The sequence below is a fragment of the Chiloscyllium plagiosum genome, chromosome 30 (genome assembly GCF_004010195.1).
Source record: "Chiloscyllium plagiosum isolate BGI_BamShark_2017 chromosome 30, ASM401019v2, whole genome shotgun sequence".
Lineage (NCBI taxonomy): Eukaryota > Metazoa > Chordata > Chondrichthyes > Orectolobiformes > Hemiscylliidae > Chiloscyllium > Chiloscyllium plagiosum.
In genome coordinates, this window is record NC_057739.1 from 2,143,019 (window position 1) to 2,156,321 (window position 13,303).

Sequence of the window (13,303 nt, forward strand, 5' to 3'; positions counted from 1 at the left end):
GGAAGCACTGGACAATGATGGGTAGCCTGTCAGTCGCAGCCTGTGTCTGTCTCCTGAGGAGATTGTTACAGTTTCCCACTGTGGCACATCCGAACTGGCGGTCAATGAGTTGAGCATCATACTCTGTTCTTATGAGGGCATCCTTGAGCACTTTCAGGTGTCCGTCACATTCCTCCTCATCTGAACAGATTCTGTGTATGCGCAGGGCTTGTCTGATGGCTGTTTAATATGCTTTGGTATATCCCAGGGTAAAAGATGGAAGACTTAATCTGAATTTGTTTAATATATCATTACAGCTCCATGATACTGTAAACCTTTTGCTGTAAATTCGGTGTCTTGTGATCTTATACACCACCAACACCTGATGAAGAAGCAGTGCTTCGAAAGCTTCCAAATAAACCTTTTGGACTATAACACACTGGTGCTGTGTGATTCATAAATTCTTTAGGAAGCAATCAGTTTGGAGACTGGCATCCTAGCAAAGTATAATGTTATTGGCTACATGACGTTTGAATTCATGTCCTGACTGACCATCACCTGAATTGTTTATTTTTCTTCGATTCTACAAGAATGTTGTACCATCCGGGGTGTGAAAAGACACATGATTTGGGGATTTGCTTTGAGTTTGATGTGGTGCCAGTATTGAGCTTCTCCAGGACCGTAAACAGGCTGGAGAACTGATGTATAAACTCACCTGTGGATGTCAGGTGTCTGCCTTGAGAGCTGTGCAGGCTCTCCCGCTGAGTAGCGAGCATCTTCTGAAGGTTATTCATCGTGCCTCAGTGTAGGAGCTGTTACAGGTCACCTTAGTTTGAAATCGTTGTGCTAGCGGTGGATGCAATCAAGTACCAGATCACAGATTTTGTTCAGAGAATCCCTACAATGTGGAAGCAGGCCATTCAGTCCATCAACCGGCCCTCCAAAGAGCATCAAGCCCAGACCCACCCTCCACTCTATTCCCAAGCACTGCATTTCCCATGGCCAATACACCTAACCTGCAGTGGCAGAAGACTGGAGCAACTGGAGGTAACTCACGCAGACATGGGGAGAATGTGCAAACTCTGCACAGTCGCCCGAGGCTAGCGTTGAACCCAGGTCCCTGGCACTGTGAGGCAGCAGTGCTAACCACTGTGCCACCGTGCTTTGAGAAAAGCTATATTTGGTTTTGCCACTGCCACTATGTTGTGCCTCATGCTGAGGATGTACAGGAAGGTAGGCCCCTCCTCATACTAATGAACAGTGAGCTTTTATGAATGAATTACATTATTTACATAGCTGGTTGGGGGAGAACATTCCAGAACCCCTCTGGCTCAGTTCTGGAACCAAGTGTGTCTCTCTAAATAACTTTGCTATTCATTAACATAATGATACTTACCCTTTATGCTACAGTGCTACACCTGCTGGAGTCAAATTAACAGAGAGGGCAAAAGCTGGTAATAGGATATTAATGAATCAAATGGGTGTCTCCAACAATTGTTTCGTGGTCATCAATAGACCTAGGATTTGACCCAAAGACCCCAGGACATTAGTTGAGCTTCTGGATTAATAGTCTCATGATAACAGCACTGAGCTATTGCCAAGTAGTGAATGCTAATCGAATTGTAATCCGACCTCGTTCCACTGAGACTTTTATCCAGCAGATAGGAGTGTGAGAAGGGCAAGTGGGAGACACGATATGTATTAGGTCATGCTATGCACTGGGTTTTGTCGATTTATAACCAGGTACACAGCATGAGGGACATTCCATGAACAGGAAACACTTAGGTCACCTACAGCCATAAGCATTAATGTTGTAACTTCAAAATCATCAAGTTCTGAAGTTGCAACAGTCTGCCTTGATGAGCGCTGAATTTATAAATTGCTTTTGTCGTTAACCAGATAGTCTTCATCCATGTCCTTGTGCTCAACAAAAAAAACTTTGTAAAGCAAACAGCTGCCCTGTCCAAGGCTGCAAAGGACATTCACTGACCTCTCTGTTTTGTTTATGTTGGTTAATCGTTCATCAAAAGATAAAGAGTTGCTGGAAACATTGCAACATCATAACCTCAAATCCCTTCTAAACCTCCTGCCTGTCACTTTAAAATTATGCCCTCTTGTTAATGATGCTTTGACTAAGGGGAACAATTTCTTTCTGTTCATCCTGTCCAGGCCCCTTATAATCTTAAGTACCTCAATCAGGACCCACCCCCCCGAGCAATGAAATTCTGAATTTGCTTTGGGAGCAATATCATCGGCTTTCCCGTACATCTTGAAATGTAGTTGAACTGAACACCCTTCCACCTTTTGCTGCTCAGTGTTATGTTCTCTGATCAGAGACAGACACTCATTGATGATCTACAACTAACTTTAGTGGCCCTGGGATAGGGAGATGGACAAAAGGAGGCTCAGGATCCCACTCCTGATAAGTGACCAGTCGCATCCGATTGAAATTCCATGGGCAGATACTAAGTGAAGATTTTCTAAGACCCAACTCTAAAATAGCCTTTCCACAACCACTCACTTATACCAAATGGGTATAGGTCAAGGCAATAAGATAAATGTGACAATAGCACTCTCAACCCATGAAAATGTATTTAAAATGAATTTGGTTTTGTCAAAGCCAGATCATGCCCAATAAATCTGATGGAACTTCTCAAAGAGGTGACTACGTGTTTGATTGAGGGTAGGGAAGTAGATGGAATTTATATGGATTTCAGCAAGGCCTTGGACAAGGTCCCAGATGGGAAATTGATAATGAAGGCAAAAGCTCATGGGATCCAGGGCAGCTTGGCAAGATACAACCAAAATTAGCTTTGTGGTAGAAGACAGAGGGTAGTGGTAGAAAGCTGGATCAGTGCTGGGTCCCTTATTATTTACGACATTCATAAAGGATGTAGATGAGAATATAAAGGCAATGATCAATAAGTTTGCAAATGACACAAAGATGGGCCAGGGTGGTTGATGGTGAGGAGGAAGGACTTAGGTTACAGGACGATCAAATGGGCAGACCAGTGGCAGATGGAATTTAACCCGGATAAATGTGAGGTGATGCACTTTGGGAAAAGTAACAAGACAAAGGAGAACTCAATGAATGGAAGGACATTAGGAAGCTCAGATGAACAGAGGGTGTTTGTGGAAAGATCCTGAAGTTGGCAGAGAAGGTTAGTAGGGTCATTAAGAAGGCATACAGGACACTTGCCCTCATCAGTTGTAAGAGCAGGGAGGTCATGTTGAAGCTGTACAGAACTTTGGTTAGGCCACAGCTGGTGTAATGTGTACATTTCAGGTCACCACAATATAGGAAGGATGTGAGTGGACAGAAAGGGTAGAGACAAGATTAGAGCTTGGTGCTGGAAAAACACAGCAGGTCAGGCAGCATCTGAGGAGCAGGAAAATCAACATTTCGGGCAAACGCCCTTCATCAGGAATTCATCAGAGGTAGAGAAGAGATTCACCAGAATGTTGCCTAGGATGGAGCATTTCAGTGATGAAGAGAGGATAAGCGTGAGTAGTTTTCTTTGGAGTAGGGAAGGTTGAGAGGGGCCCTGATTGAGGCTTTTAAGATTAAAAGCAGCCTGGACAGGATGAATAGAAAGAAACTGTTCCCCTTAGCCAAAGGATCATTAACAATGGGGCATAATTTAAAAGTGACAGGCAGGAGATTTAGAACGGATTTGAGGAAAATCTGAGAGTGCACCCCCACCCCCACCATCCCCAACCCCCTCCCCCCCTCCCCCGGCCAAGGATGTGGATTGCACTGTCTGGGCAAGTAGTTGAGATGCGAAATCTCACAATCTTTAAAAAGTAAGTGAATAATAAATCAAATCAAATTAAGTCGAAACAAATTAAAAGTACTTGGATGAGCACTTCACATGTCATAACATTTAAAGCAAAGAACCTAATCTGGAAAAGTGTGACTAGTGAATGTAGTAGCATATCTTTAGTGGTATGGACTTAATAGGCTGAAGGGCCTTTGCTGAACTTGATGACTCCATGCTGATTGGCTGATGAATGAGGGGAGTGAGTGAGCGCAGAACAAACGAGGATGTCCCCTCCCTCTGGCCCGACTCTCTCACCGAAACTCAGCACATTGGTCGTGGGGGTATAAATATCCACTGACTGATTTCCCAGTTGATCTGTTACAGTGTTAGGAACAGGAAAAGGTCATTCTGCCCCTCAATCCTGTTTTATCATCCAATTAGATTATGGTTGATCTGTAACGCTCTCTACTTGTCCAGTTCCCTATTCCTTGTGTAAGAAACATCTACCGCTCTCAGTTTCGACCTTCTCAGTTGATCTACAGCCTTGCCAGATTTTTGGGGGGGCGAGGGTTCCAGGTTTCCAGTCTCTTTGTGACAAAGTGCTTCCTGGCCTCTGCCCTGAGCAGAACTTTAAGCCAGACTCCCGGTCTGCTGGATAATACCACCCGAGAAATAGTTTTTGTCTGTCAATTTGTCAAATCTTTAATCACCTTCATTATTTCAATTTGATCACATCTAGGATTAACCTGTATCACCCAGGCTGATCATTTCATCTTTTAGTACTGGTGTATTTCTAGTGAATTGATGCTGCTGTCCATGACTGGCCACAGTCTCTCCAGTTGTAGGCCAGACAGAGTTCTGAACCACTTCCAGCTTTTGTATTCTAGCCCAATGGGGAAGTTCAACCGAACTTCCATTCACCTTTCTCATTCTGGTTTGGATCCGCTCACTTGATTTGAGTGACTTCTGCACTCAGGCCCATGCTCACAGTTCCGAACTTCTCCCCATTGAGAAAACCCCCTTTTTTCCCCCCAAGTTTTTCTTTCTCACATTGAACTCTGTCTGCCACAGTCAGAGTCACTCACTCAATCCACCATTGTTCCTTTGGAACCTTCTGATTCCTGTGACATTAATTATTGTGAAACTTCGCTTCATGTTGTCAGCAAACTTTGCTACTTGCCTGTCCACTCTGACTCTCATCAAGAATGGATTCCTGCTTTATTACAGCAGTGAATGATTAGTTACAGTTTCAACCGAGGTATTTTATAAAAGTAAAAATCAGTGTGTTCCCAGCTCTGAAACTGCTGGTCTGGACCATGCAGCATATGTGACAGTCTCACCACAGCTGTCCTCTTGTGAGATTAACCAACAGGTACACATAATGCTCCCTGAATTCACTGTCCATCTTACACATTAGGAGAGGTGATTTGGTAGAGACAAGCTGTGGGGCAGTCTTCCCTCGAAGAGACAGGAAGACCTTGGAGTGCAGCAGGGACACAAACTGGGCACAAATAAAGCCAAACATCTCTGTGGATTGTGGTAAATATTGACCATGACCTCTGTGAATCCTGCCTGTTATTTACAGATCCCTTGATATAACATTGATGTTTTATCACTTTGTCGAAACTGCACAGATCCACGCACATGACCTCCTCCTGCACACGAATTCACTCGATAGGACCTCAACAAGGACTCAGGCAGAGACAATGTGTGATTATGGTGATTTTATTAATTGCTGGCTGTGTAAATGCAGTCTACAATGTTTGAGTGATCAAAGGCGTGGAGCAGGTTGGTAATGCAACTATTTCCTCCTGTGTAGTTACTTTAGCACAGACCCGGCTGTTCAGTCCTGCAGAAAGATTCAAAATTGTAATTAGCTCTGTGTCCCCATTACTTGAACAGTCCCAAACCTCCAGTTCCATAGCTCTGCTCAGTAATCTTCGATTCCCCCATCACCCCTCGAAATAAAATCTGTTGATCTCAGTCTTGAAACCTCCAATTGATCCCCAGGGCACTCTGTCTTTTGAAGAAGGGAGTTTAGATTTTCCTTTGTTGAGTTTTCAGAATTTTTCATATGTAATCATTAGGTGGTCATTCTCTCTCCATAGAATTGCTTACACATTTTGAATGGTAAGGACCATATGACAAAAGTCAGGCCTTTATGGGTACCACCACAGTTAAGCTAGTTAAAACCATGTAATTCACCAGCATGGACCTGAAATTGGTCCACTTCAGGCTACCATACCACGTTGGGTACTGTAATGCTTCCTGCTCCAATGCCATGATTGACCCTGATGACTGGCCAGTTACCAAACACCTGACTGCATCCAATACTAGGCATTCAGACTGTCAGGGCTGTAATGGCTTGGTCCAACATCTCACTACTGGGGCCTTGATTCAACTTATCACCAGAAATCTCATCTATCCTAGCCGGAAGGGACCAATGAACAGTCAATAATCCTGAAAGCCTGTCAAAAAACAGAGATAGTGTACAAAGACTGACCTAAGCAGGGGTCGGTTTGCACTCATCTGAAAAGAGATCAAATAAGAAGAAAAGGTTAATTTTCATACTTCAATGGAAAAACAATCCTTCAGTTACTTAAACTGCTGCTGAATCCCACACCCTATCTGTGTCTACACCAGTACAGCCATCACTTTTGCTTCAGTTAACATCTCCCTGTCTTGCTGAGTCAAACCCACACCAAAGACTTCAGTCCATCAGCCAAGATTCCTGAGGAGTCACGTTCCGAATGCTGTGCTCCCACAGGGTGAGTTGACTCAATAGTGATCAGGGAGCAAGACACATTGTGAAATTCCAAACAATCCTAACATCCTGAAGACGTTTGTCTCAAATGTTTAAATAACGCAATGAAACCAAAACTAAATTTTTGTAAAATTGAAAAGAGAAATGAGGGAGATAAGTTTTTTTTTCAGCAGGATGAGTCAGTATGATCTGGAAGAAAATTCAAAATTGACTTTCATAAGGAAACTTGGCAAAATTTGTTAAAATAGATGATTTACTGGACCGAGGGAAAGGGAATGGGACTAATTGAATTATTCTTCCAAAGAGTCAGAACAGGCAAGATGGATGGAATGGCCTCATCTACTCTCTTAAGATACCAAGAGTCAAAATTGAACTCAAGTCCTACAGTAGCTAATGTATTCCTGCCTCCACCCACTCCCATTTTCTTGACTGTATGAGAGTGTGACCTATCTAACTGCAGATGGTCAGGAGTGTTCATTTCTTTTCCGTTCAACATGATAATAGTTACCTTGCTTAGCAAAAGTTACAATGTTCTCTTCCTCCATTCCATGTGCCAGGCTATACTGTCTGAACTTCTCCAGGAGCTCAGGTCTCAGTTCCTGAGCTCTGCCTGAAACATGAAGAACATCAAGACATCACTTAACATTCTGAAAATATAATCAATGTCCAGCACTTTTTAAGTGTAATGTACAAACCAATCACTTATTGTTACACTAGCAATAATCAGTATCCCTGAGATACCACAGCCATCATCTGACACTGTTACCCAACAATAGGCAGTGCTGATGGAATATGGTACATGCAGTAATATTCAGTGTCACCTTTAATTTCTGCCATGTCAGTGATTTTAATGACTGTGGAACCCATATCTTATCAACAATGGATTTCAATGGAACTGACTTCCAGTGAGATTCAACATCCATTGAACCTGTATCAGATACATAGTGGAACTCATTGCCAATGCAAACTGTCCAAAGCATAATAATGCTAAATGAAAACAAATACAATCCCTACAATAAAGAAGGAGGCCACTTGGCCCATCAAGTTTGCACTGATCCTCCAAAAAGCAATCCACCCTAAACTGGTAACTCCACATCTACCATGGCTAACCTACATAGCCTGCTGACTACAGAACACTTTAGCATGGCCAATCCACCTAACCTGCACAGCCATGGGCACTATGGGACAATTTAGCATGGCTAATCCACCCAACCTGCACATCCCTGGGCACTACGGGACAATTTAGCATGGCCAATCCACCCTAACCTACACATCCCTGGGAACTATGGGACAATTTAGCAAATTAATATGCAAAGGGATTAAGGCCATTAGGATAAGGTGCAGTAAGTGTAGCTGGGAGGGTAGCTACCAGGCAGTGGCTTGCCATTTTTCGAAATGTACCAAGGGGGTTACTGATAATTTAAATGTTGAGATCGATGCTAGTGTGAATATTGGTAATAGTAATGTGGAGATGGAATTGAAGAAGTATTTATGTGATCTATGTCCCTTAAGATTTAGTACAGCCAGAGGCCTTGGGCAGCATGAGCGGCATGCACACCCTAATTTGAGGAATGAGAAGAGGAAGACTGAGAGCAGTGAAGGTAGGAAGAAAGAGGATAGTAATGAGAATAGTAGGAAGGGTGTGTGGTCAGCCGAAGAAGTGAATATGTTGATAAATTTAGAGTTAGAATTTGCTGGCAAAAGGAATATTAATAAATTGATTGCGGAAAGGTTAGGATCAAAGACTGCAAAGCAAATTTCAGATAAAAGGCGGCTGTTAATCAAGAAAACTAAAATGAATGATAAAAAGACTGAAGTAGATGAAGAGATATTACCGAATAGTAATATGGATGAGGAAGAAGAGGAAAGTAATGAGATTGTGGATAGGTCACAGGAAGGAATAGATAGTACCCATAACGAAGTTAACAACTTGGATCCACCCTAGCCTGCACATCCCTGGGCACTATGGGACAATTTAGCATTGCCAATCCACCCTAACATTCACATCCCTGGACACTATGGGACAATTTAGCATGGCCGATCCACCCAACCTGCACATCCCTGAACACTATGGGACAATTTAGCATTGCCAATCCACCCTAACATTCACATCCCTGGGCACTATGGGACAATTTAGCATGGCCAATCCACCCTGACCTGCACATCCCTGGGCACTATGGGACAATTTAGCATGGCCAATCCACCCTAACCTGTACATGTGGGAGGAATGTTACACAGACACAGACAGAAATTTAACTCATTAGCACACTCATCATCTGGTATGTTATGCATGCCCACAAGTGCTCCTGCACCCATTCCCATCTCATCTGATCATTCTCCTTCTCTCACTGCTGGAGATGTGAGCACATTAACACCTGAATCAAGGGCCAGGACTGGCATATTGTGGGGGTGGGTTCTGGATACAAAACTCCTCATTCCTTTCAAATAGAGAGGAGTGGAGCTGTTCAGGGATGACTAGGACCATTGCGGTGATGATGGAGAGATGGACATGGGAACGGGAAGCCAGTCAGCAACATGACAGTTCCTGATGTGTGTCAACACCAATATCAGCTGTTTTCCATCTTCACCACAAATTCCTCACCAACAGCAGGCCAGGGAAATACCCAGCTTGAGGGCACAGCCTGGCACCCCTTGTACTTGACACTGTCACTGAGGAGGCAGACTGTGACAACTGAAAGGATTTACCAAGAAAATGTTCACTGTGCATTCCACCAAATCTGAGACTGGTGTATTTGATCTAAACTGGACTCAGGGGCACAGTCTGCTTGGCATACAAGACCATAAGACCATAAGAAATAGGAACAGGAGGAGGCCATTCAGCCCCTTGCACCTGCTCTGATATTCAATCAGATCATGGCTGATCCCATGTTCCTCACATCCCCATAAGCCTTAATTCTCTGACTAATCAATCTGTCTCAGCCTTAACTATACACAAGTGCTCTGCTCCCACAGCTCTCTGTATCAGGGAGTTCCAAAGACGCACAACTCTCTGAGAGAAGGATTTCCTCCTCATCTCAGTCTTAAAAAGGCACCACTTTACTCTGAGACTATGCCCTCTGGTCCCATACACTCACATGAGGTGGTATCATTTCAGCATTTATCCTGTCAAGCTCTTTAAGAATCAAAAAGTGCAGGAAGCTGGAATACAAAGGGACTTGCGAGCATGTGGGCATGAAACACAGCAAGCTAGCACACAGATGCAGCAGGTAACCAGGAAGGCCAATAGAATGTTGGCCCTTATTTCAAGGGAGTTGGAGGATAAGAGACAGCTCTGAGGAGCAGGAGAGTCGGCATTTCGGGCAGAAGCCCTTCATTCCGAAATATCAACTCTCCTGCTCCTTGGATGCTGCCTGACTTACTGTCTTTTCCAGCGCCACACATTTTGACTCTGATCTCCAGCATCTGCAGTCCTCACTCTCTCCGAGCCCTTTAAAAATCCTGTATGTTTCAATGAGATCACCGCCCATTTTTCTAAAGTCCAGTGAGTAGAGTCCCAACCTGTTTAACCTTTGCTCGTGAGACAATCCTTCCATGCTAGGGATTAACCCGGTGAACATTCTCTGAACTGGCTCAATCAAATAATATATTTCTTAAAAGAGGAGACCAAAATGCTCTCAGTGCACTAGATGTGGTCTCACCAGCACCTTGTACAGTTACAGTGAGACTTCCCTACTCATATTTTCCAACTCCCTTGAAGGAAGGGCCAACATTCCATTAGACTTCCTAGTTACCTGCTGCATATGTGTGCTAGCTTGCTATGTTTCATGCCCACATATACCCAAGTCCCGTTATGTTCCAGCTTTCTGCAGTTTTTTCCCATTTAGATAATATTCTGTTCTTTTGTTCTCCCTTCCAAGATGAACAACTTCACATTTCTCACATTATGTTCCATTTGCTAATCTTTTGCCCACCTACCTAACCTATCAATATCTTTTTCTGTAAACTGTGTGTATCCCTCTCACAATTATTTTTGCATTGTGTGCAGACTTAGCTACAGCTTATTTGCTTCCTTCTTCCAACTCATTAATATAAATTAAAAACAACTGCGATTCCAGCACTGATCCCTGTGGAACACCCCGGGCCGTAGGTCTCTAACCTGAAGAAGAACCCTTTATTCCACTCACTGTTTCCTGCCCATTAGCCAATTCTCAATCCATGCCAATATACCACCACCAACCTTTCGAAAGTATCTTGTCAAACACCTTCTCGAAGTCCAAATCTGACTTTCTTCTCAGCAGTAACAATAAATAATACAATTTCCTACAAGACCACATAGAGCATTCACTCAGTGGTGAGTATAAATAAGGGAGAGGTTACACTTCCTGGGCAGTGCAACAGTTCCTAGCTCTGACCATTGGATTCCCTTATGGGCCTCAGTTTTACTTTAATGTGAAAGATATCAGGAACAGGGCCTCTTACCATACAGCTTTATCAGGGTTGTGACTTCTGGCCCTTTCACGATGGTGTTGTGTATCAAAGCATATTCATCATAGTTCGTTTCTGTCACATATACGTCATGGTCATTGTTCCAACCTGAACAGAGACAGTAACATATTACATGTCGTGTAATATTCGCCATAGACCTGGACACAGCAATATATGAAATAGGAGAGAGAGTTTGAGAGAGAGTTTAGAACACTAATCTCTTGGTAAACCAAAAAATTAATAATTCAGTCCTGCTGTCAAAAGACCAGGTCAACGAACGCTTTCATCTTGCACACATCAGGACGTTTCGTGACAATAGCAATTCCATCAAAAAATGAGGGAAGACTGATGAATTAAAATGCATTTATTTCAATTCCATACCTGACACATGAACACATGGGAACACGGGGCTGGGATATCACAGCTATTACAGAAAGGTGGCAGAGGGAGGGACAGAAATAATAGCTTAATGTTCCTGGGTACATGCTGGAAGGATAGAATGGAAGGCAAGAGAGAATGGGGAGTCGCATTTTTGATTAGATTAGATTCCCTACAGTGTGGAAACAGGCCCTTCGGCCCAACAAGGCCACACCGACCCTCCGAAGAGCATCCCACACAGACTCATTCCCCTACATTTACCCCTGACTAATGCACCTACTGCTGCGGGCAATGTAGCATGGCCAATTCACCTAACCTGCACATCTTTGGACTGTGGGAGGAAACCGGAGCACCCGGAGGAAACCCATGCAGATACGGGAAGAATGTGCAAACTCCACACAGACAGTTGCCCGAGGCGGGAATTGAACCTGGGTCCCTGGCACTGTGAGGCAGCAGTGCTATTCACTGAGCAACCATGCTGCCCCAGGGAAAACATCACGGCTGTACTTAGGGAGGGGAATTGTTCAGTGAAGCTATATGAATGGAACTGCGAAATAAGGAGGTGATCTTTTTATGGGATGGATGAAAAGCCCCCCGATAGTCAGAGGGAAACTGAGGAGCAAATCTGGAGGGAGATCACAATAGCTGCAAGAATAATAGGGTTTTAATAGGAGGGGATTTTAACTCTCCAAACATAGACTGGGATTGCCATAATGTTGAGAGCTTTGATGGGGAGTACAATGTTAAAAGTCTCACAACACCAGGTTATAGTCCAACAGGCTTATTTGGAAGCACTAGCTTTCAGAGCGCTGCTCCTTCATCAGGTGGTTTTAACTTTGTACACCCCAGTCCAACACCAGTGTCTCCAAATCCAATTGATGGGGAGGAATTTGTTAAATGCGTTCAAGAAAATTTTCTCATTCGATGTGTGGATGACCTTCTTTTGGGAAATAAGGCAGGGCTAGTGACCAAGGTGTTAGGGGAGCACTTTGGGACCCATGACCATAATTCTAGTTTTAAAATTGTTATGGAAAATAATAGGCCCATGGATTTAAAGTTATAAATTAGAGCAAGGCCAATTGTGATGGTATTAGACCAGAACTTTCAAAAGTTGATTGGGGGGAGGCTAATCACAGGTAAAGGGATGTCTGGCAAGTGGGAGGTTCTCAAAAATGAGATGACGAGAGTTCAGGGCCAGTTAGTGTGAAGGGCAAGGCTAGCAGGAGTAGGGAACACAAGAGATATTGAGGCAAGAACAAAGGAAGATGGCTGTGGCTAAACAGAAGCACCACAAGAGTACACATTGAAGTGGGTACTGACGGTCACTGTGGAAGAAGAATTGCCCTTCCCGTCCTGTCATCCTGTAAGGGAAGATTATCTGCAAACATTTCCCCCGCCTGCAGGAATAAAAAGACGCAATTAATACACTGCAAAGCTTTCTGTGATTCTCAGAAACATACCAAATCCAAAAGCTCATAATAACTTTCCTTCAGATAATATGTAACAATCAGGCTACCACTTGTCATTAGACAATGAGAGCTGCACAGTTGAGTGGGTTTGTCTAAACGGCTATGTAGCGACCAGGAGAATGGATTAGACTGAGGGAGAAATTGCAGAATGCGGGGAGTGAGGGGCAAGAGTGGGATCAGACTAGGAGGGATATTAAAGGCTGCAGGGAGTGAGGGGGAAAGTGGGATTAGACTGGGTGGGAAGTATTAAAGGGAGGGAGATGATTCTGGGGTGGGATTTTAAAGGATTGTTAAGTGAATCAATGGGAAATGTCATGCGCTGCTGTTGTTTATGAATGGTATCATGTTACAGTGCAGGGTTTGCTTTCAGGTGCACAAGGATAGATATCCCAAGAATGGATAAGGCTATGGGATGTGACAGTTGGCAGCTGTTTTGGATAGATGTTGAACAGGGTTCTGGCTCGCACTAAGCCTTTGGCCAGTCTTCCCCCTTGCCCAACGCATTT

The 13,303-nt window shown here is 43.7% G+C and overlaps 1 protein-coding gene across 1 annotated transcript; it reads right to left on the reverse strand.

The window, feature by feature from the left end:
• Positions 1-5,449: 5,449 nt before the first annotated feature.
• On the reverse strand, positions 5,450-12,761 carry LOC122564639 (lipocalin-like). Its single transcript, XM_043719729.1, has 5 exons — positions 12,649-12,761; positions 10,945-11,058; positions 7,013-7,114; positions 6,244-6,269; positions 5,450-5,589 (listed from the first exon to the last, which is right to left on the reverse strand). Exons 1-4 carry the CDS (start codon positions 12,686-12,688, stop codon positions 6,244-6,246), a joined length of 282 nt encoding a protein of 93 aa, XP_043575664.1. The 5' UTR covers positions 12,689-12,761; the 3' UTR covers positions 5,450-5,589.
• Positions 12,762-13,303: the final 542 nt, after the last annotated feature.